A 25371-nucleotide genomic window follows, 5' to 3' on the forward strand; every position below is an offset into this window, starting at 1 on the left:
GATGCATTTGCGGTTTGGTTTGGATGGTGTTTTTTCGCTCACCGTCGTGACGGTTTGGTGTTTTACGTTTTTGTAATGTTTATGCGTAGGTTGTGAGTGTTGAATTTGTTGTGTTTGTGTTCTGATGGTTGTGCATGTTGAGTCTGTTGTGTTTATATGGGCGTTTTCTCTCCAACTTCTTCTTAATGACTTTGGGACGGACCGAGTGCTGAGTGTAATGCTACCTCTCAACGTCCAATGGCAGGGTTTCCACCAGTTGTACACGGTATTCGTCTTAGTATCAATTTGCGATCGCATCGGGCGGGATTTGAACCCGAGACCTCCTGATTGACAGGCGGACGTTCTACCACAGAACCACCGACACTTGTTACGCCTTATTGAAAATTAGACCTTCAGCTTTATCGGAAGCGTATTTAATAGAGTACGAAATTTTGGTTTAATTGAACTAGAATTGAAATTGAAATTATTGCATCGAAGAAATTCTAATTTAGCGTTTCTCTATTGATTAAAAACAAATGCGCCACCCAGGTTTCGAACCCAGACCATTCGGCTTGGCAGTCGAGCGCTCTACCACAGAACCACCGATAGCTGCTTAGATTCACTGAAATTAAGACAGGCATCGTAAGCATAATAGGTAATAAAGTCTTTTTTTATTAATGAATTTATGAAGGCCTAATCTGGTATTTTTTAAAGGTTAAATCTTGTTTTAGCGCAGTCAGCCGAGATTAGAGGGTTAAAGGGTAGACCCTGTGGGTGGTCCACTTTCTTAACGACCTATATATAGTTCTGTTAATTCAAAGGAGATAATTTAACGTTAATTGCTTTAAGAGCTGGCGGTTAGTCAAGTGGCTCTCTGTGCTTTGTTGATGGTAAGGTTTTTGCTTCTTGTAAATACATTTGGTGTGGATATTTGGATATCTACGATTTCTAACGCAGTCAATGATTTCTTGGGTGTGCGAGTCATTATATGATATTGGAAATTGGACGGCATTGGTCTTTTTCATGTGGTATGCGTCACAACGTCAACAGGAAGTGAACGAGTCGTCCACTACCAGATATCTACGGTATCTTCATCAAGGGCGAGTGTTGAAATAAAATGAGCGTTAAAGATGCGGCAAGTATTTCGTAAGCGAGTAATTCCAAAAAGCCTCTGTAGATATTTCTTTCATTAAAATTTGCTTCGTATTATATTTAACTGATAAACTTGTTCTGTAAAAGGGTTTAATTCAATTGTGCATTGTTATAGTACGTCTAACTTACTGTTGTAACTACTTAACTTATGATATTCTGAATAAATTAAAATTGGTCGTTTCGTCTCAATTATTTTAATTATAATTAAAATTTTATACCGGGCGGGATAGAAATGGGTTAATATTTTTAACAAATAACTCTAAATTGCGGAGATATATCTTTAAGGGTTATCTCGAGAAATTAATACCACTAGGGACAATTCTTCCGAGGAGAGGTATATTTTGGCTTGCCAACTTGTTCCAGTAGGTTTTTTTGAAAAATAAAAATTAAGCAGTCGAGAGTATAGTTCAAGGAACGTGTATATCAATTTTCAGAGCTGTATACTAATTCCCAACAATTCGGGTGTTTTTTGTAACCATGCGCTCTCACTATAATTTTTTATTACTTAGTGTTGCCTTTGTAAAGTTATTCTTAAAATTAGAGCTGTACTGTTTATTCTAGCTCGTGATAAAAATCAACATGTCAATTTACCCATAATATTCAACGGTCCAATTTTATTCCGTCAACATTTTACAAATAATTGATCTGTTAACCAAAATTACCTAACACGAACCTTACATAAGCCCCCATGTCCTCCACTTTAATTAATTTCTGGATGCGCCATTGCAGTTCGATGTTGGTGAACTATTTATGGTTCTACTTTCGTTGGTCGAAGTATAAAATGTTTTGTAAGTCAAAGTAAGATAATTCATATCAAGAATGCGGTGTTTTCTTAAATGACCGAATATTTTCAGATTAGACCGAATCAATATAGCCTTTATATATATGAAAACAGCACCAAGTGGGCGGGGTCCCATTTAACTGAATGAATAAATATCCGATATTTTAAATGTAATATATCCCTATGAGTTTGGGTTAGGGTATGGGTTTGGCTTAGGGTATGGGCTGGGGTTAGGTTAGGATAGGTGGTGTTAGGTTAGGTTAGGTTAGTATGGGTTAGGTTAGGAGAGGTTAGGTTAGGATGGGTTAGGTTAGGTTACGTTAGGTTGAGTAAAATGATATTTAATTTTTGCATATTAAAAGTGCCTCGTAATTTATTGGAAATCCACCAAAATTGTAGGCTTCGGTCGAATAGGAATTCGGTTGTATGGGAGTCAAGCCGAAAATGTATTTGTTTATAACTAGGGGAAAAGACTATGTGGATACGATTTTTAGTATTTAGATGTTTCTGCTGCGCCACGGATGACGCATCGATGACGTTTCACTACGAAAAGCGCTGGACGTACATGTAAGAGTAAATTCGACGAGGCACCCTGTTTTTAAGCATAAACTGAACTGAGCTTCTACTTATTTCGTGACGAATGAGCTACATAAAACAAGTTCAGCAAGTGTAGTTTATTTTATGGAAAGACCTATTCAGTTCACACTTTGCCGCAAAACCTGGTTCCCTTGAGACGCGATTGAAAAGACGTGGGTGGATTTTTTGGTTTCCCCCTCTAGTGGCCGTGAATCGTCTTTATATATAGCTATTCATATATGATGGCTTTTATTTTTCGTATTGGATGAACCTTTTGCTAGCTATCACTCGAAAAGTATCCTTTTGTGAAAGATTTTTTTGATAAAGTTACTAAGGTATAAGAAATAATTTGGTTTCTTTCAAACCCATCTTAGGACCCACTTATTTAATGCTCGAATATCATTAATTATTTCGTGTTCTTGACTCCTTTAACATTCGCTTTTCAGCACTGCTTGACAAATTCTAAATAAAGAAAAGATCGGTGTATACGAATCTGTTCCATTGCGCCGAATCCCATTCGATCGAAAAACCCGCACTTCTCCGGGTTTAGGATTCGGTTTTATCCGTTTCAGCATCTCTCAGAACAGCATGCAGTGTTACCTAACCTAACCTAACCTAACCTCACCTAACCTAACCTAACCTAACCTCACCTAACCTAACCAAACAGACTTAAAAATATATTAAAACGCTTCCATAAAAAATCAAAAGGAGTAGAAAGAAAAACAATTTTTTTTTGCGGTCGCTCAATTGTGAATATTGCGTCGGTCGATTAGAAAAATACAAAACCCGCCTTTGGGCTAATTTCATCAAAAACATTGGTGGAATTCGGTCTAATGGGATTCGGCGCAATGGGGAAATAACGGTGTACATTCCTAGGAAAAAGATACATTGATCTTAACGATATTCTAAAAGTAAATTCATTGAAAGACGAATGATTTCGTACCGCACAGGCCTAATAATATCGCGAGTATTATTTTCGGTAGAGCGAGTACGCCGCTGAAACGTAATTGTCAAAGCTCATTAGTCATACGTTTCTTCTAATAGAAATTTGGCGTCTTTGATTATCCGCGGGTGCGTGCATCGGGAGCTTCCTCATACTGGACTTTATTTCGCGATTCGGGCGCCTGAGTAATTAGGGCTAGCAATGAAATTTGCCGGAGATAATCGAGTTAAACTCATTATTACTTACTTTCGGCGCGCAAACCGCGGGCCTGTTCCAGCGTGAAAGGACACCGCGATCTTCGTTATGATAATTAGGGAGCTATTAATCGCGACGCGCGCGCTGAAATAAATTTGTTGAACCGAGCGACATTAATGACTTCATTTATTGATTACGGCGCATCCTGCAACGACTCCGGATGGAATTACCACTTTAATTACCGTATTTATATTTGCTAAATTAATGATTGTTATATCTATTAAGGGACTAATTTGGTCATTGCAAATAGGAGAGATGAAAAAAGACCAGAAGAAGAGTGAATAGAATATTATTATTATTATTTAGTGTTCAGAATTGTTTATTCATTATCCACAAATTTTCCGATTTATTTAAAAAAAAGAATATAACTTTAACTTATTTAATTATGTTTTTTACGCAACCAAGCATTTATTTGAATAATTGTTTGTTTTATTTAAATAATAGGCTTATTCACTTTCGATTATTTAAACATTTTACAATTTTTGTTAAACTATTGGTTATTTAAATAAATATTATTTAAATATAGCCGAGCTCATTTTATTCATGGATAAAAATTAATCGACTGCCGAGCATTATTATTATTATTATTTTTTTTTATTGTGCCAAGAAATTAAGGCAATTTTTTTAAATACATTTACAATTTTGTGCATAACCTTCTCCCACTATAAATAGTCCCACCTTAACGTTCTAAAATTAGCCTGGTTCATCAAATTTCAAGCATCAGTGCTCCGGAATACGACCTATTTCTACACATGAAAGAATCTTTGAAAGAAATTCGAAATCGGGTAACTTTTAGTGCTTTTGGAAAATGGTTTCCCCATAATATTAACTATACATCCATTATTTGAAAAATATAATATTATTATTTATTTCATGCATATTCACGTTTGCTCAAAAGAGAGCGATGAAGCATTTCTCATCTGTGACGTCACGTTTATTTATTAAGTTGAACACCCAAATCAACCTTTTACGTGCATTTTGTATATTCAATGTTTTAATTGTACAGAAATTTATTCGTGAAAACAATGAAAGTGTTTTTAATTTTTATTAACCGTTTAGTTATTGTTTTAATAAATCTTAAACTTGGCGAGCCAACTCAGAACCACACATTTTAATAATTTTTAAAACCATGTTTCCGGAGAAAGGCGTATGGTTTTATATGGTTAAATAATTAATAACTTAAATCTGTTCAAGGCATACCTTTCCAATTCAGTCCTTTAGAATCTTCTAAAGTTATATGAAATTGTGGTTTTAAGTCACACTTTTCGATACTTATATTGCCTAATAAATGCTGTGTAGATATAATATATTACACTATCAACACTTCTAAACATGAAACCACTCTTATTTTTTAATTAAATTATTTGGCGGCGGAGATATGATTTAATTAAAAGTCGATATTTTGAAGGGAATAGATTCTTATTCGGATTATGTTGGAAATAATTTATTTCATACAAACTATTCAATACAGACCTGAATCTATTCAAACCATGAATATTCAACTGGAATGCCCTAGGTCACCTCCGGCGACGCGTGGGGCGGAGCCAATTTATAGTGACGTGGAACTCAGCTGAGTCAGCTGCTATTTATAAGCGGTTGAAGCGTTAGTTCCTAAAATGGCGCGTTATGGTTATGTTTCCTTTTTGCAGTATTTATCATTAATCTATTTAATTAAATAGATTCACGTATTTATAAATATTATTATTAGAATAGTTATTATTATAATAAAATTATAACAGAGCATTTTTTATTTAAAAGGAAACGGTCAAGCTTTAACCAGTTAGATAGCCCTATAGCCCATTAAAACCTAAAATTTATGGCGAAAACCGCATAAAGAATTATTGAATGGTTAATTTTTAATAAAATAAAGAAATTTCGGGAAATCGAAAAGCGCGCGTCCGCCGCGACACCTGGTGAGAAGTCAGTGAGACAGAAAAACAACGTAAAAGCGCGCGCTGCTGAAGACGCGAAAAATTTGTTTTACACGCGCGGCGCGTTCCAGTTATAAGAGACCTAAGCCTAAATTGCGCGATTTTAAAAGTTAGGATCGTTCGCAAATCGCTCATACGGGGTTAGGGACGCTGGCGGCAGCCCCTAAGATGGCGGCGAAAATTCAAACCCAAACATCTGGCTTTATTTTTCGTTTCAACTTTTTGGGCCAAAAGCTATTTTTTCAAGACGTCTAGTTAATCTTTTGATACGGAAATAAGGCCATATTTGTAAAAGCTTGGCCGTTCCCCTTTAATAATAAATAATATGGCAAACATTGACTCAGGTTTTCTTCCAAAGTATCACTTAGCATTTCAGAGATAATTCGTACGTTTAAATTGTTAAAAATTTCACAAGCACTCGATATAATCGCTTTCAAAAGATCGGAGTTACATTCCTTCATTTTGTATTTTTATTCTAGAAATATTTATAACTGTAAACCTTATTTTTTAACAAAATATCGCGAACCGTCCGTAAGAAGTCATTTCGCGGCTATTCTGCTCTCGTAAACACGGTAAACTATCTTGCTCTAGAATGTCATCATGTCCGAAATCGTTCTTATTGGCTTTAAAAAGTAAATAACTCGTGTGGCGCGAAAATAGGCTCCACCCCACGTTCTCTCGGTATATACCGTGCCTAATGATTGCGTTGAATATTCATGGGTTAAATAGATTCACGATACAGAGTTAGGTTATTCTCGTCCCATCTAGTGGCAGACGCCAAGACTAAACTTTAAAGGTAAGCCAATAAGCTAATTTCAATAATCACACCGCCATCTATTGGCTCTAAAATGAACAATTAGGGTGGTACTTTTCTCAAGATAGGGGAATCTGAAGCCGACGTCATCAGTCAATGAAATACGAAGTAAAGGCTTTTTCACCGCCATCTATTGGCTCTAAATTAACAATTACGGTGGTACTTTTCTCAAGAAAGGGGAATCTGAAGCCGACGTCATCAGTCTATGAAGTACGAAGTAAAGGCTTTTTCACCGCCATCTATTGGCTCTAAAATGAACAATAAGGGTGGTACTTTTCTCAAGATAGGGGAATCTGAAGCCGACGTCATCAGTCTATGAAGTACGAAGTAAAGGCTTTTTCACAGCCATCTATTGGCTCTAATATTAACTATTAGGATTGAACTTTTCTCAAGAAAGGGGAATCTGAAGCCGACGTCATCAGTCAATGAAATACGAATTAAAGGCTTTTTCACCGCCATCTATTGGCTCTAAAATGAACAATTAGGGTGGTACTTTTCTCAAGAAAGGGGAATCTGAAGCCGACGTCATCAGTCTATTAAGTACGAAGTAAAGGCTTTTTCACCGCCATCTATTGGCTCTAAAATGAACAATAAGGGTGGTACTTTTCTCAAGAAAGGGGAATCTGAAGCCGACGTCATCAGTCTATGAAGTACGAAGTAAAGGCTTTTTCACAGCCATCTATTGGCTCTAATATTAACTATTAGGATTGAACTTTTCTCAAGAAATGGGAATCTGAAGCCGACGTCATCAGTCAATGAAATACGAATTAAAGGCTTTTTCACCGCCATCTATTGGCTCTAAAATGAACAATAAGGGTGGTATTTTTCTCAAGAAAGGGGAATCTGAAGCCGACGTCATCAGTCTATGAAGTACGAAGTAAAGGCTTTTTCACAGCCATCTATTGGCTCTAATATTAACTATTAGGATTGAACTTTTCTCAAGAAAGGGGAATCTGAAGCCGACGTCATCAGTCAATGAAATACGAATTAAAGGCTTTTTCACCGCCATCTATTGGCTCTAAAATGAACAATTAGGGTGGTACTTTTCTCAAGAAAGGGGAATCTGAAGCCGACGTCATCAGTCTATGAAGTACGAAGTAAAGGCTTTTTCACAGCCATCTATTGGCTCTAATATTAACTATTAGGATTGAACTTTTCCCAAGAAAGGGGAATCTGAAGCCGACGTCATCAGTCAATGAAATACGAATTAAAGGCTTTTTCACCGCCATCTATTGGCTCTAAAATGAACAATTAGGGTGGTACTTTTCTCAAGAAAGGGGAATCTGAAGCCGACGTCATCAGTCTATGAAGCACGAAGTAAAGGCTTTTTCACAGCCATCTATTGGCTCTAATATTAACTATTAGGATTGAACTTTTCCCAAGAAAGGGGAATCTGAAGCCGACGTCATCAGTCAATGCAATACGAAGTAAAGGCTTTTTCACCGCCATCTATTGGCTCTAAAATGAACAATAAGGGTGGTACTTTTCTCAAGAAAGGGGAATCTGAAGCCGACGTCATCAGTCTATGAAGTACGAAGTAAAGGCTTTTTCCCAGCCATCTATTGGCTCTAATATTAACTATTAGGATTGAACTTTTCTCAAGAAAGGGGAATCTGAAGCCGACGTCATCAGTCAATGAAATACGAATTAAAGGCTTTTTCACCGCCATCTATTGGCTCTAAAATGAACAATTAGGGTGGTACTTTTCTAAAGAAAGGGGAATCTAAAGCCGACGTCATCAGTCAATGAAATACGAAGTAAAGGCTTTTTCACCGCCATCTATGGGCTCTAAAATGAACAATTACGGTGGTAATTTTTTCAAGAAAGGGGAATCTAAAGCCGACGTCAACAGTCAATGAAGTACGAAGTAAAGGCTTTTTCACCGCCATCTATTGGCTCTAAAATGAACTATTTGGGTGGTACTTTTCTCAAGAAAGGGGAATCTAAATCCGACGTCATCAGTCAATGAAATACGAAGTAAAGGTTTTTTCACAGCCATCTATTGGCTCTAATATTAACTATTAGGATTGAACTTTTCTCAAGAAAGGGGAATCTGAAGCCGACGTCATCAGTCAATGAAGTATGAAGTCTTTTTCGCGTCAGCTCGCCTATTTCCGCGGTATACGTTACCCTTTCGCGCAATTCAAATTTTGGAAACGTAATAATATAAGCGCGCTTTAATGTTAATATAAATATTGAACGTCCTGATTTAATCCGGCTGATGTAACACGGTGCTATTTTCCGGGGCCAAAATCGATCGTGCTCAATGCGGCCGTTTGATAAGCTAAAATAGCCGGCACGTGTATTTTCGTTTATTGTCTACGAAGCATCCTCGCATCAATCAAAGGCTGACAGGCCGGAGTTAGCAACTGTCCCAAAGACCTTATCTTTCATCGGCGAATTGCAAAAGACCTATCATAAACGTCTAAAGACGTAACGATTGCGGAGAAACTTCACGGAAAACGGTAGCCGTAAAGAAAACAATTCGGTGGAGAGAAAAAAAGGGCCTTCCCTTTTTGTCTTCGGCCCTTACGTCGAGCGACATACGACGACTAGGATCCGAGGAAAGATACATTGCTCTTTGACCAGCCTAATTATGAACCAAAACGCTGGAAGCGTCCTGAGATAATGTCCGCGCCAGAAAAAACATTCAACTAAAAGTGACTTGCGTATCAGCAAATTCCCTATACTTATAACCCAAAGACATCGGCAGTGAAAAAAATTACCAAAGATACGCTAAGGAGTTTCTTGAACTCCATATTTTTTCTAGCGTGGCGTAGAAAATAATATTAAAACTATAAAGCAAAGTTAATAAAACGTTTATTTGGATGGTTTGTGTCAGTTTAATGATTTTTAGAAGAAAAAAATGCATATTTTAGTGAAAAGGCCTTTGTTGCGAATGTGGTACTAAAACGGCTTTATTTTGAAAAGAGGACTTTCCTAGAAAAGGTTTTTGTAATCAATTTCTCTTGTTTTTCAAAGCGATGCGAGGTCAAATTGTTTAACGCGCCGGGATATCCTCTTTTTTGAGGATTTCTTGGCATTTCGTTCTGCTACATTTAATGTAATGAAGCTAACGAAAATCCCTGCATATTTGGATACGCATTAAGGGAAAAGTCCTATGATCGAGCACGTCTTTTGTGTAACATGTAAATGGATTACTTCTGTAATTTTTATATTTATATAAATATTGCTAATAAATAAATTATAATAAATAAATTTTAATAAATGAGGAAGAAAATCTGACCAGATTTCAAATTATTATTGGGTCATTCCATATGAATTCAACTAGTCATGCTAACATGGTTCATCTGATCCTAATATAATTTTACACGCGTGTTTCTTTGGTTATATAACTAACAAGGAGAGTACCCGAGGTGTTTATTGCCGATTTTGTTCAAAGTCAAGCGTAATGTAGACCTATATGAGATATGAAATTTCCCAAAAGGGGACGTTGCACTACCCATTCGTTTTGCTATAGCAACCGAAAATGTTTTTGATCACTTAAAACAATAAAATCTCCATTTAAAAAAGCATGGGATTTTCTCGGTTTCACAGGGTCCTAGCTACGAAAATTTTGAAAAATTTTGAAAATCAAGAAATGTGTAATTTGGACCAAATTTAGGTAAATTTAATCAAGTTTGGGTAAATTGAAACATTTTTAGGGTAAATTTGTAAAAAATTTTGGGTAAAATAAGGGAAAAATCTTATTTTGGTTGTAAGTGGTCAAAAACATTTTCGGTTGCCATGGCAAATCGAATGGGTAGTGCAACGTCTCCTTTTGGGAAATTTCATATCTCATATAGGTCCACATTACGGCCGACTTTGAACTAAATCGGCAATAAACACCTCGGGTACTCTCCTTGTAAGATTCGAAGATTTATAGTATAAAATTTTAATAAATACATTTTGGCTAAGATTGAGAAGCAAACCCAACGGATTTCGGAGAGTCCCGACAAAAATTAAAATTCAAACCGATTTTCATGCAAATCTCCCATTTTATGAAGAAAAATGAGAAAAATCTGAATCACAATCGGCCTATCTTGTGATATTCATTTCTTTGTGGTGGCTCGATCCCACAAAGGGCAAGTGATCCCACTTTATAAAAGTATTTTTGCATTTTTAGAATAGCTGAAGACGTATTTTTCAACTGATATATGTTTGGAATCTGTTCAGTGCAAATTTTACATGCAAAATAATTAGCCTGAAAATTTCCATATTTAATAATCTATACTTATGAATAACTCTTATTTGTATACTTTTCAGTCTGGTCTTTTAAAGCGTTTACATAAAAGATTGTCTTCCCGGGAAATTATTGTTTTTACGAAAACATTTCGATTGCAACGTTTCAAATATAAATGAGCCCAATCTTTAAAATAGAAAGAGTGAATAATAAATTGTTCATTAATATTTAAATGTTTCAGGATTTACACTGAAAAATGCAAATTAGATGGAGTCGAACATTTTTTTTTTAGTTTTAATTCAAAGGGCTTTCATTTTTTATGGGGATGCGAAACTTTATACGCTGTTGAATTAATTCGTAGGCTATAGGGCCGTTCCCGAATTACGAATGAGCTAGAAATATACAAACGCGACTTTCTCAAATAAAACCAACTAACTAAGTTTCAGACTTTCAAATTAAGACTGCACCTCACCTTAGCTCATCCCTGAGAGGATATTGTAGGTGAGCCGTATGTCAGTAAAACCGCGTGAGAGTTCTATTATTTTAGAACTTGCAATACCTTAAAAATAAGGAATTGAGAAATATAGTAGAGTTTTAGTTTTTATTTTTTCTGTAGCGTGGGTTAAAACATAATTTCCTCATGGTTAAAGTTAATTCAATTTAATATATTTTAAAGGGGTAATACGAAATATTACTATTACCATAAGTGTATAATATAATATCATAAGTGTGACACTTCCAATTCTTCACATGCAAAAGTTTTCCTGAGAGCTACTCACAAGACAGACTGCATTACGGGCTTCGTCGGCGTTTTTCGTCCGCTTGCTAACACGTCACACGTAGCCTTTGATCGTTAAAAATTTCAAATATGTAAATAAGAATGTTGGGGAATACCGCATTCATTTAGTTAATTCTTGGCACGAAGGGTAGCCATATGTTAAAGGTTGGATTTTTAATTAAATTTTAGCTTCACATGAATCGCGACCGATTTCGCTCCAATTTACATGAGTGCCTTCCCCCTTGTTTTCATTCCCCCTCTTTCCCGGAAAGGGGGGAATACACTCCGGCAGTGTCACGGATGAAAGCAAAAGCGATAGTTGCGGCTTCATATTCTCTGTTAACCCTAAGAAATTCTTGGCATAAGTTCGTCTACGGTAGTTAATAACTCTTACAAAGGAGACATCCCGAATTGTAACCCACCGATTTATTTCAAACTCGGGGGGTTGGTAGACCTTCATGTATCATGAATAATCCCAAAGGGAATTTAGTCAATGGGCAACCGTTTTGCCATGGCAACGAAAAATATTTTTGACAACACAAAATATTAAATTTTTCCATTGAAAATAACATGGGATTTAGACCTCAAATTGATCAAACATTGATCAATTTTGATGTTTTTTTTGTCAATTTTTATCTATTTTCCTATTTTTGGCATTTTCGAAATTTTTAAATTTGTTCAATGAATGATGAATGGATCGGTCAGAATCCCATGTTATTTTCAATGGGAAAATTTCCATTTTTTGTTGTCAAAAACATTTTTCGTTGCCATGGCCAAACGGTTGCCCATTGAATAAATTCCCTTTAGGATTTTTTATGATACATGAAGGTCTACCAATCCCCCGAGTTTGAACAAAATCGGTGGGTTACACTTCGGGATGTCTCCTTGTTAGATTGCTGGTATGGATAAATGAAAATCCCAATACAGAAAATTTAATAAAAGTATATTTATTCCGGCTAATAGAGGGCATTCCTTTATCCCATTTCGTTTAACACCTCTGCCCGTTATAGGGAAACTTGTTTTTATTATTATAGAATGTACACCCTAAATATACTTAAGGTATCAACGTAGCGTGATTCGAGACACGAATTAGGTCGCTATATTCCGCACGGCATCTCCCCAGAATTTCATTTCTCTTAAAGTGTAAATGGCGCGGTAGCCTATATACTATTCCAACTAACATTTCTTTCTCGTAAGAAATCCTCGTACTTCAATATATTGGATTTTCGTGTTGCGTAGTTTCAATATCGTATATACGGTCGCCATATGGAAAAAATTGATAATCAATATCAACTTAGCTTTAATATCTAAACTATTAAAGGTTAAACATTTTTATTCCAACTTCAAGTTTGCGATAAATATTTTATATCACAAAATATACCGGTACCTATCAATCAATATAAATAAGTACCAGTTGCCAATAGGGAAAATCCGAAAATTAGGTATTCCCGACCAGCGATTGCAAGATAAAATGATATATAAAAAGAATTTCGAACATTTAGGCAGCGTGTTTCCTTCATCAAATTACTCATCGTGAATAGGTACGCCCTGAACGGATATATCGGTATAAAACAATTCATTTATATAACTATTAAACGAAATTTCATTATACCGCTACTCGTAACAAAAATTACTACAGTAATTTAAAGGAAGTCAAATTAACAATTTGCTATATATTTTAACTAGCTCAATAAGGAGAATTCCACTATACCTTTTCAGACATGACTTGTATAACATTTTAATTAGTTTAATTTATGCGGAAAAAATTCTGCAAATTAATATCATGATCACGTCGTTTTCCGTTATCGTCTGGTTTTTAAAACGTTCAGATTATTGAAAATAATAGAAAGTTTCCGTAGCGTTGACACGTTCAAAATTATTTTAAAATATAGTCTTTTTGGAGGTGATGTAATAGTATTTATATAAGATAAATCACTTACTTTCTCCATTACTCGCGTAAGTAAATGGACGACTCAAGGTAAGGACATTCTAAAGTGGTTAATTTTCCGGAAAAATTAAATGCGGAAAACTTTCCTTCCGCAAATTAGAAAAGTAAAAAAATTAAATATATATCACTTTTTAAGGGTTTTTATTCAAGAGTAGTTTTAATTTTGGATTCGACAAAATGAGGCGAAAATTCTGCGGAATTTAAATTTGTGGACAATATTAGGCTAATCATAGAAAGAACAACATTTTGCGGAAAAAGGACTCGGTAATTTTCCGGAAATGTTTCCGAGCGGGAACTTTTCCAACTTACTCTATATATTTTTGTATAAAAAGGTAACTTGTCTTCGTCGAAAAGAGTATGAGAGGGAAGTAAATAAGGTAGACTTACACTACAATATCGATCTAAATATTTTTAAATTGCGCACTGTTAATGGAAACTGGGTCATTTTTTTCACCAATTTTCATTTTCATATTATACAATTAGTTGCGGGTGGCGAGGCTAAAATTAATAGACTTGGTCGGCAAAATTCGCGTAGTGAGAACTGAGCTCGAAAACGCCATAAGCATTCGGCGAAATCAAAACGACGAGAGTCGCGTTCTGGTTTCTGTAATATTTTACGTAAGAAACTAAACATCAAACTTTACGGAATCGCGAGTAAAACTTCGAATTTTATAACGAATCGCTTCAGTTTTTTTATTTCTTTGACGGCTTCGTTTTTGGAAGTTCAAACTGTACAACAAAAAGCAAAACACGCATATCGAATAAAAATGACCTATTTAGGAATTTGTTTTGGAAAGCTTGAAGTTACACTGCCTATGATATTTTACTCGTTACACGTGAAATTACTTTTTTACTGAGTAAACATCTTGCCCGAAATTACGTTCACTTTAAGCTTAAAAAGAAAGAACGCGATTTAGCTGTCAAAATTTGTTCCCCAAGCACCAATTTCCTGGAATTTACAGCCACGCATTTCAAATGTAACTCGCGAAACAAAACGAAATTGCACGTTGTAAAAAAACCTTTTTCGTACTATTCCTTTTTTTCGGGTCGTACTTTAAAACGTGTAATTCCGCTGGAGATTAAATTTTACACGATAATTTTATTAGACGATTTGCTGAATTTCAGACAACCAAAAATGCGCGAGAAACCAAGAAACCATTTTATTACAATTCCAGATTTTTAAAAAAAATTGTTTCTCGTTCGAGGTAGATTTTTGATGTACGGCCAACTTCCATACTATTGGCATGTGCTTTAATTTTATCTCACTTGGACGTTTTCGTCATTTTCATCAGACAAATTTTTAGCACGTGCTAATATTCACTTTAACCGACAAGTTTCGGTTGAAAATGATTATCGAGTTAATACAATAGATGATTCCGAAAAAGATTGGTGGTCACATGATTTGGTTACTTTCTGTCATATGGTTAAAGTTTTTAAGCGCGCGCGTTTTTTTTTTAAATTTTTAACGTGCCAGCCACAATCTATTTATATATCAAGAGCACGCGCCCAAAAAAATAACTCTCTTATACGCGTATTTGTAGATAATATATTTCAGAATCACCTATTTCTTTACAAAGGTATATAATTGATATTTCCATAAAGTAGCGACTTTTCTTTTTATTTTAGTTTATGGAAACATATATTATCTTTCGTAAGTAAATTTTTATACCACGTAGATTGTCTAAGCCTACCAAATCTATTATACGTTAAAAAGTATTTCACAAAGCATTCTACTTTATTTCTATAATGTTAACTACAAAACACACGAAATTCGTTAAAGTTAAAAACCACTCTTTCGGTAAAAACATGGTGCGTTCAAAACACGAGTGACGAAGTTGCATCAGGCGGGGGGTTTCAACGGAAGGCGAATCAAGCGCGCTAGCAGCGAGCCTCTATCGGATTTTGGTCGGCTCTATCGTATACTCGAACCGAGTGCAACGTAACCATCCACAAACAACAAAGTGCAGGATTCAAGTGTGCATGTTTTTGAGTGCATTAGGGTGTTCAAAAAACCACAGGATGACCACAAGGATTCATCATGAGACTTACCTCCGAATCCTCCTTCATTCGACCCCCGCCTGCCGGCGCTTCGTCACCCATGCTTCTCGCTTAACCTTTTACGGGGTTTTATGTAAATAAAGAAAAAGCAAAAGAAAGTAATCGGTGCTCAGTCCAACATCGGCTCGAGAGAAGAGCGATCAAAGAGAGAGACGTAGGCCTTCCTGCTCTCGGGGATCCGCGGCCGTCGACGACGATATTATTGTAGAAATATATTTCGCGATACGCGCCAAATCTCGCGATCGGATTCCGCTCGTGACGATTCGCGAGCTGCGAAACGGAGTGGCGGGCCAAAGATCTCCGCGATGCCCCCTCTTCGAAGTCGACTGAGTGCTACGCGAAAGCGAGGCCTTTTAGAAAACGAACTGGGGGAGATGGCGCTGGCGTCGAGCGGGGCCTACGCGCGATCTCGTATTGATTTTTGCCACACCGGAAAAATATATAGAGTCGAGAGTAACGGCGGAGGCGAACCAATGGAAATACCGCGGGCCATTTTCTCGCTAAACTTTTCTTCGGACCAGCGTCCGAAAGGTTCGCGCCATCCAACCGCGACTCTTATTTTTTGTCGGGCGCGCTGCCTGCCGAAGTAACAGGTTGGTACCGAGTGGCGAAGGAATGCTAAAATCTCCTACGCGAGAAGGAATTCTCATTCGGATTTTGCTTTTCAAATTCGACGCGAGACTGCGACCATCGCGAATAAACTCCCGGAGCCATCCCAGCCTGCCTCCCCCCTCGCCACCCCTTCTTCACTGGCGTGGCCCAAATCCAAAATGCAGCGCGGATTTAGATTCTCCCCGGGCGCATCTTCCTCCGAAACTCATCTCGCAGCGGCGCCTATCTCCCATCCCAGCGCGCACATTTCTTACGAGATGTTTTTTTTCGGATTATTTTTATTTAAGGAAGCCTCCTCCGCGTCAAGCGTATTGATGTACTCGCAGTTTTTGAAGATGTTCGCGGTTCTAAGCGCCACTATAACATTGTATATATATTTACAGTTTAAAGCGTTTAAAAAAAATTATACGCGATTGCGATGTTCAATCTTAAAGGCAGTATTCAGTGTTTTGCGAAATTGGGGGAAAGAGTAGTTATTTAATTCCCATTTGGACCACAACCAAATCTGCACCTCAGAACAGGGGCGTAGCTAACATGGGTGACACCCGGGGCGGATATCATAGAATGGGGTGACACCCCGGGGCGGATATCATAGCATGGGTGACACCCGGGGTGGATATCATAGCATGGGGTGACACTCGGGGCGGATATCATAGTATGGGTTGACACCCGGGGCGGATATCATAGCATGGGGTGACACCCGGGGCGGATATCATAGCATGGGATGACACCCGGGGCGGATATCATAGCGTGGGGTGACACCCGAGGCGGATATCATAGAATGGGGTGACACCCGGGGCGGATATCATAGCATGGGTGACACCCGGGGCGGATATCATAGCATGGGTGACACCCGGGGTGGATATCATAGCATGGGGTGACACCCGGGGCGGATATCATAGTATGAGGTGACACCCGGGGCGGATATCATAGCATGGGGTGACACCCGGGGCGGATATCATAGCATGGGGTGACACCCGGGGCGGATATCATAGCGTGGGGTGACACCCGAGGCGGATATCATGGTGTGCTACTTACTAGTCTCTTGGTGTAAGTTTTTATTTTTTTCACCGTTGGGTGTCACCCCCAAATAACGCCCAAACGGGTGGCACGCGGGGTGGGCCGCCCCCCTCCCCTAGCTACGCCACAGCCTCAGAATACTACGATAGGGGTTTTTCCACAAGTGTGCGCGGTGACTTGAGAATGAAATCCCGTCTGCAGAATGTTTCATCCTAAAAGACAATGAACAGCGCTCCTAGTGGCTAATATTCTAAATGGTTTATACTCCCTTTAAATTTACCAACAAAATCTTTTACGCAAAATTTGTCTTCCACGTAATTAGCCACGGTTAAGAAATCGTGTGACAGTTTGTTGTGACAGATATTTATAACAATGATTTATTATTATAATATAGATGTTTTTCACGATATATTTAGACAAGATGGCGACCTTTCGTTCGAGGCAGACCTTGGAAGGGGATCATGCGGTAATGAAGTAACGAGAATACTATCTATAGCGTTCATTACGATATAAAGTGGCAATGTTAATAATTTTTGATATTCGAAGAAATTAGCGCGACTAAATTTAAATATTCCAATAGACGTTACAATAAAACATCTTCAAGGAAATTGCCAAGGGGTAATGTTTCCGAGAGCCAGGACCTGCAAGTTACTGTTGAAATATAGGAAAATTTTCACCGGTCGTGTTTTTACTAAGCCTTAATATGTAAAAAAAAAAGCTACCAGGATAAATGGAAACACTTTCCATTATTTAAACAAGCGCTATATAAACGGTATATCTCAGATCCTGGCTCTCGGAAATATTACTTCTTGCCAATTTCCTTGAAGATGTTTTATTGAAGCGTCTATTGTACATTATTAGGGATTTAGTCCCATTTCACCCAACATCATTTCTCCCAAACTACTTTTCACCCAATCCCATTTGACCCAAACCCATTTCTCCCAAGTCCATTTCACCCAAATCTATTTATCCCAAAAAAATATAAAAACGACATCATACGATTCTTCGAACTTCTAACCCATTTCATGTTAACCAAAACACCAACTGCGATAAACCTACTACTTTAACATCTTAATATATGAAACTTAAAAGAACTTGTTTTTTTTTAAAGATTAAACATAGAATAGAAATGTATTCAAATTTAATTTAATTTTTAATATATTTTAACTTGTTTTTTTTAAAGATTAAACATAGAATAGAAATGTATTCAAATTTAATTTAATTTTTATCTCTTTTTGGACTTGTTTTCTTAAAGATTAAACATACAATACAAATGTATTCAAATTTAATTTAATGCCATAAATAAATAACTTTATGAATTTTGGACTTTGGGTCAAACGGTACCACTCTTATCTTTTGGGTAAAGTGGGAATTGGGAGAAATGGGTTTGGGTCAAATGGGAACATACCTTATTAGTTAGTACTTTAAGTTGAGCAATCATATTAAATTTTGTGAAAAAGATTGGTGAAAATTAATTGAAAGGGTGGTATATATATATCATCGTAATTGCTCAATTAATTTAATTATAAGTAGGGGAATACTGGATAAGAGGGAATCGGGTTTAAATAGCGTGATGGCTGGCGGCAAACTATTCACGCGTGGAAGGGCGGGGAGTAAGTTCCCTCGGAGACGGAGAAGCCTATTTATAGGTCTGAGTGCAACGCGCACTCGAGAAATATTTTGGAATTGGCGGCGGCATTTTCCGAGCTATCATTTTTTTCTCTAAATAAAATATCGAAAACATTCGGGACAATTCTTCGAAGTAAGCGCGACCCACAATCGACCAATCTAAAATCAATACGAATACCATTCCTTTTTTTTTCACCTATCGTTCATATAGCACCGGAAAGGAAAAGACTAAATTTACGACAGTACGGATTTTATAGTTTAGCTTTCAAGTTTACTCTTAAATAAAACCAAAAGAAGATAAAGACTAAAAGGAAGTATACTCGACTATTGAGGAATTTTTTTTTATCTTGATTCTGTCTTATTGAATTTATTTAATCGTAATTTTTAAAACCTAAGGACTGTAACTAGCCTTTAAAGTTTATAATAATAATCAGTAGCTGCTGCCCTTTGCCATTTGACTAATTGTGTGCGATAAATAGTTGTTGGTAATAGACCTTTTCCCAAATTTTTATTTACGCTAATATACGTGACGTACTCAGTGGCCTATGACGTTAGTTTCCATTGTTTCTTAAAGTGTTGGTCGCACGAAAATTCGATAGTGTCACCCATGCTAGCTCTCTTTCCAAAAATATCACTGTCGAAACAAATTTCCAAGCCTAAGTGTATTAAGTTTTTGGTCCGAAACTGACCTTTTTCGCTCCCCAAAATCCAGAAATCTCCGTAGCACGCGCAAATCGAAGCTGTAGTTTTATTCCTAAAGTAGAAGGAACTGAATAGTTGATTTTATAAAATAAAAAGTGGTCTTGCCCAACTTGTTAAAAATGTTGCTCTTACGTCACAAGACCCAGCTTTATTAGTGTATTCTTCGCACGAGCGATTTGCAAGCGCCATAGAAAAAGCTATATTCCTCGCGACTGTAGCGTGCGCTAGTAGGCTTGTCAAAGTAAGAGACTGTGACGTAAGAGCAACATTTCAACAAGAAGGCCACGTTAGTTTATAAAAAGAACTATTGGAGGGATTCTGTTTACTTCTGGAAGTTTTCAAACGCGAGATTTTCAATCATAATATTAGGCTTATTATCGAAATAAAAAATTGTTTTTTTTTTACGCGCGCGCTTCGCGAGGAACCTTCGGTTTCATATCATTTTTCTACTACGTAGCCTTGTGTATGCCTATTTCAATTACTACTGCGTAGGATTTTTCCTGGGTGTTAAAACAACCTGCTTTTAATCCCAGATGTAAAGAAATGTATTACAGACAATTAGCCAATGATACGCTTCGCATTTTCTGACGTCACGGGTGCCGAAAATAATTTTACAAGTCTGGAAATTCACCGAAAAACTCGATTCCCACCATTTCGACTTCTTTTTATAATATTAATAATAATAATAATAATAATAAGACCGCTTAGCCGATTTTGATGTAATTTTCTGTATTTGCTATAAAATGTTTGCTCTTTTTAGTGAATCATTAATTATCCATAGCTGAAATTTCGTGCAACCACCACTTTAAAAGTACCATCCTAAAAGTAATAGTTAGTGTAGGGAGCTGTTGGCTCGCGTGTCATGAAAGGCTTGCCACCACCTTCCTATACGCATTGTAACCCGGCCACCTGAATTAATGGCTTTAAAAGTCGCTTGATGACTTAGGCCTAAGGTGGTGCCTTGGGTATTAGCCTAGCTGATTATTATTATTATTAAGTTATTTGTAAAGCCGATAGTTGTCAGCGCAGTTAACGAACTACGTACTTATAACGATAATAATAAATTCCTCATTTCATTTGAATACAATTAGATTAAAATTTCAATTATCTGTTTATAAAGAAGAAAATTTTATAAAATGCGTATCGATTTTCAAAGCCTTAGTCGTGTATTCTGTTTTACAGCGCCCAAATGTCTTACTCCTACTCCGAATTAGCGCGATTGTTTTAAGGAATGTAGAAAATCGACGAAGGCATTGGGACAGGTGAAAAGCCTGAACAGAATAATAAAAGTGAAAGTCAATACCGAGAGACGAAAAGTAAGCAAAGCTCTAGTTGTAGACTTTTTAACTGCAACTTCAGAGTGTTTTGACGAAGGCAAACAGTTAGATTCGAGAAACGGGTGAAGGACGCGGAAGAAGCCTAAGCATTCCTGTTCGTAACGTCGAGTTCTTAAGCTCTATAATTATCTCGGAGCGAAGCCCGCCAGCTATCGATTATTTGCCGAGAAACGTTCCTTCCCTATGCCACGCCATCTATTGCCGAAAGCGAGAAATAAATAAATTTTACAGAAATATATATTTTTTTTCAATTTAATTCGGTTTTAAGTTATCGTTCCTAGAGGCAATTTAAATATTATTATTATACCGGAATATTTCAAATTTCTGAAGATTAATTTTAAATTCATTGTTTTAAGCCAAAAATATCGATTAGAGTGCGATACTATTTTGTAAATCATAAATTTCATAATACGAATTGGACTTAACTTTGAAAATACAAAAATTAATTTTGAATATTGATTAATGAAATTCCACTTAAAAACGCTCTCAATACTCGATATTTATTCCATAAATTTTTATTGATTCGATAGACAGCTCCAGCAGGATTTAGTTTCATCAATCGAAATACGTCGGAACTTTTGGCTGCTAAAATTAATCTTTAACATCGACTAATTATAAAACTAATATTACAATTAAATAGTAAAAATTTCGGCCAATTGCCAATAATTGTCAATAATATTTTAAAATATTTAAGTAGTTTTAAGCAAACGACACTTAGTAAGGTAAACAGACGTTGGAGGTCGCTAGATAGTTGAGAAACGTCAATAAAGATAATTCTTAATATTTAAACATTTTAGATAAATAATGTCCTTTTTAAAATACAGTTAAATAATGAAGATTGTTATGATATTGTTAAAAAAAAATTATATTTAGTTAATGTTCGGGACTTTATGCTAAAAACCGACGAAAGTGGCGCTAGTTGCGGGATAAAGTAGAGCTCTTACAAATCGATTTATTGGCGCGAGCCCAAGTTCCTCGCTTGAAGTTGCTCTTCTCTATTTTCGTTTTTTGCACACATTCCGCAAAGTATCTCCTTTAGTTCAGATTTTTTCATTGAAAATAATAAAAAATAATACATTAGGGAAGCGTTTAGGGAACTATTTACCCAAATTCTTAGGCAACAGGTTTGTCAAATTTATCTGCAAAAGTTTAAACGATAAATTTTACATATTTGCAGAGTACATAAGTGGAGGAAGTCTAAGACTAGTACGACAAGCTATTTGAGGGGAAAAATGCTTTTCAATATCCCTCTCCTGTTCATCCAAATGTGTACTCCACCGCGGTAAAAGTAGTTTGCAACTTTTTTCGGAATGTTTACAAATTTACATTTTAACACTTTTTTCGCGATTATTTATTTATATTGCTAAAATATTTCATTTAAGCGAATTTCGATTAAAATTAAAAAAAAGTCTCTATGCTTTTTAACAAGATAAAATCAAAATTTTTTATGGATCCAAATTTATCTAGTTTTTTTCGAAATCACCCGAATTTAACCATTTGTTAATTTTTTTAAATATTTTATTTTAGATTTTTGAAAATCAAAATCTGAGATTTTCAAAAGTGAAATCATAAAGATAATTTTTTTATTTAATTTTTCAAAACTACTTTTGCATGCCATGGCAAAAGAAAACCAAGTGAAATGTTTCCCTTAATATTCAAATTATGAGGGTCTATCTAATCCCGAGATTATAATAATCTTGTGATTTAAAGGAAGTGTTCAGGTTGAACAAAACTTTTGGCATTAGAAAGACCTTGAAAAAAAAATAATAATTGAAATGAGGAAGTTTTTTACTGGGACTACGTTGAAGATGGCGCTTTGCAACACAAGGGGGCGGCAAGTTCCGATTAATACGTGACACCAAGAGTGCGTCGCGCGCCTTTGCTAAATAGAAGTCGGAAAGTTTCCCAAATGTGGTTCGTCACCATCCTCTATTAAGGTTGCCTCGGTTCGGTTCGGTTCCAGTTCCTTGAATAACCGAAATCGAACCGAGAACCGGCCTAGTGGAACTGAACCGATCAAGATAAATTGGAACCGGAATCGAACCAAGGACTGGCTAAGTGGAACTGAACCGATCAAGACAAATTGGAACCGGAATCGAACCAAGAACCGGCTAAGTGGAACTGAACCGATCAAGACCAATTTGAAACGGAATCGAACCGAGAACCGGCTAAGTGGAACTGAACCGATCAAGACAAATTGGAACCGGAATCGAACCGAGAACTGGCTAAGTGGAACTGAACCGATCAAGACCAATTGGAAACGGAATCGAACCGAGAACCGGCTAAGTGGAACTGAACCGATCAAGACAAATTGGAACCGGAATCGAACCGAGAACTGGCTAAGTGGAACTGAACCGATCAAGACCAATTGGAACCGGAATCGAACCGAGAACCGGCTAAGTGGAACTGAACCGATCAAGACCAATTGAAACCGGAATCGAACCGAGAACCGGCTAAGTGGAACTGAACCGATCAACACTAAGTGGAACTGAACCGATCAAGACAAATTGGAAACCTAATCGAACCGAGAACCGGCTAAGTGGAACTGAGCCGATCAAGACAAATTGGAACCGGAATCGAACCGAGAACCGGCTAAGTGGAACTGGGTATTAGCCTAGCTGATTATTATTATTATTATTATTATAAATTGGAACCGGAACCGAACCGAATCGAGTACCGAATTAAAAATTGGAGAAAAAACTGTAAACTACATCAAACTAAAAGTGAAACTAACTCACGCAGCTATTTTGGCTTATTTCTCCATTTCCATGTATTTTGAAATAACTTAGAACACGCCACGAAATGAAAACCAATAGTTTAGACAAAATGAAATTAATTAATTCAAGTCCATTAAATTGTTCGGCCGGCGAGTCTAACGCGTAGGGGCCTTACAGAAAATATAAATGATTGTAACTCTTTAGCGGTAATAGATAAAAACGAAATTCAAAATGCATTTATCACTTATTACTCAAGGTCTTTCTAATGGAGAAAAGAGTTTCTCAGTGTAAGATTTTTCCTAAAGGAATAGAGTACTGAAATAACCTGTGAATTTTTAAAGAAAAAAGCTACTTTCACCTGAAATGTGACTCTCATAGTGAAGCTAACAGATTATTATTTATCACACTTTAACTATTCCCAAAACCTTTACGGATAATCTATCTCGTTCAGCCCAAAAATTATTCGCTAAGGAAAAAAATGGGTAGGACAGGCAATCCTTTGTCATACACTGATGCATTAGTTATGCAAAGATATAGCTGCCTTGTTAGGTTTTCATCACGGGTAAAGACGAAAATAATGTTTCAAAGTGTTCCTATTCGCAGATTGCTCGCGGGTGTGGCCCATTTTCTTGGCCATGAGAAGTTGAAGTCGGGCATAACAGTAAGACTATGTGTGTCACGTGGTTATTTGCATTGCAGGGTCGTGCGGAGTTTTACTTCGTGATTTGTGAGCTGCGAGCAAGCACCAAATTAAGCGATGATCAAGCTTTGGTCGCCTTCGCATCTTTAGGTGGGATCCCCAACAATTTAACGTTAGCTTGTCTCAAACGAACCGATTCGTTAAGTCTTAGTGAACTCGTTTCCCATAAAATTAATAGATCTTTCCAGAACATAACATTTGTAATTTTGAAGGCCAAGCTCGCCATTTTCAACGTTAAGATCCCGATAATAGTAATAGTTTTTAATGTATCGTCTTTTCAGTCTGTAATGCCTAATTTTGAAAAGGAATCTTATACCACCATGAAGACATATTTGCTAAAGTACTACATTTCTAAAATTAAATGTATGCTTGTCTTTTCTACCCTTTTGTACCTGTAACTGCTTTGTAAATTGTTTTTCTAAATTAAGTATAGAAGCGATTAATATCGTTTTTAGATTTTAATATATTTTCGAGTAAATTATTTGTAGAACGAGTACGTCATATTCAAGGTCATAGCCATTCGAACACTTCTGTAACAGAGAAATACAACCAAAATAATATTTATTTTAAGTTTTTTATCGCAACCCGTAATTTTTCTCGAATCGACCGAAACGAGTGGCTGGTTTTTAGGAAGGGAAGAATTCGAAGTGAGGGCCGTGTATCTTTTCCCAATGGAAAGAACACTGCAGAAGGTGGTTTTCGGTGGTGACACTATGGCTGCGAAAAGCAAAAGTTTAATCAAAGAACCTATTTCATTGGACGCGTGCTTCGACGCTGCAAAAGGATTTTCTTAAAGTTCAAAGTGCTCGTAGCAACTCTTTGATTCAAAGTCGGTGTGTTTTCCTCGCGGTCGTTCATTTCGCAATTGATGGCGAACAAAAAGAAGATTCGCTCGAAATCTCTCGCTTCGCTTCAATAACTGAATAGTAGCCACAAAATTACAGGTAAAGTTCGTACTGAGCTAAACACTCTCAATAATCTGAAGGAGCACAGATTGAAAAATCGTTTTTCAGAAGTCATGCAAAAGGACGAACAAGACATGTAGGACGAACAAGGCGTGCATTAAAATCCTATCGTATTTTTAAATTAAACGCTCCGAAACTTTATAAATTGTGAATTGTTGATGATAAAAAATCCTTAAAAATTATCGAATACAAATTTAATCGGTGTTTGTCACGTGCAAGAGTGTCACGAATTTATATTGGTTTAAAAGGCAATGTTTCGGTTTATTAGGCCTCGGTCGAATACTTAATCAA

The 25371-nt window shown here is 36.6% G+C and overlaps 2 protein-coding genes across 4 annotated transcripts in view; both read right to left on the reverse strand.

Moving 5' to 3' along the window:
• LOC149947957 (uncharacterized) overlaps positions 1 to 25371 on the reverse strand; it is a 534917-nt gene that overhangs the window by 352506 nt on the left and 157040 nt on the right. The window lies entirely within an intron of this gene.
• The window catches only part of LOC149947967 (inactive dipeptidyl peptidase 10-like), a 178273-nt gene that overhangs the window by 54579 nt on the left and 98323 nt on the right, over positions 1 to 25371 (reverse strand). Inside the window, exon 1 of one of the 3 annotated variants that reach the window (XM_090172414.1) lies at positions 15390 to 16085. The exons of the other annotated variants lie outside the window; for them this stretch is intronic. Within the exon in view, the coding sequence (XP_090028540.1) occupies positions 15390 to 15440 (51 nt within the window). The 5' untranslated portion in view covers positions 15441 to 16085. Of the gene's footprint in view, positions 1 to 15389; positions 16086 to 25371 lie in introns of those variants that run through there. 3 annotated transcript variants of the gene reach the window in all.

The sequence above is a fragment of the Leiobunum rupestre genome, chromosome 4, assembly GCF_980474605.1.
Source record: "Leiobunum rupestre chromosome 4, qqLeiRupe1.1.hap1, whole genome shotgun sequence".
Taxonomy (NCBI): domain Eukaryota; kingdom Metazoa; phylum Arthropoda; class Arachnida; order Opiliones; family Sclerosomatidae; genus Leiobunum; species Leiobunum rupestre.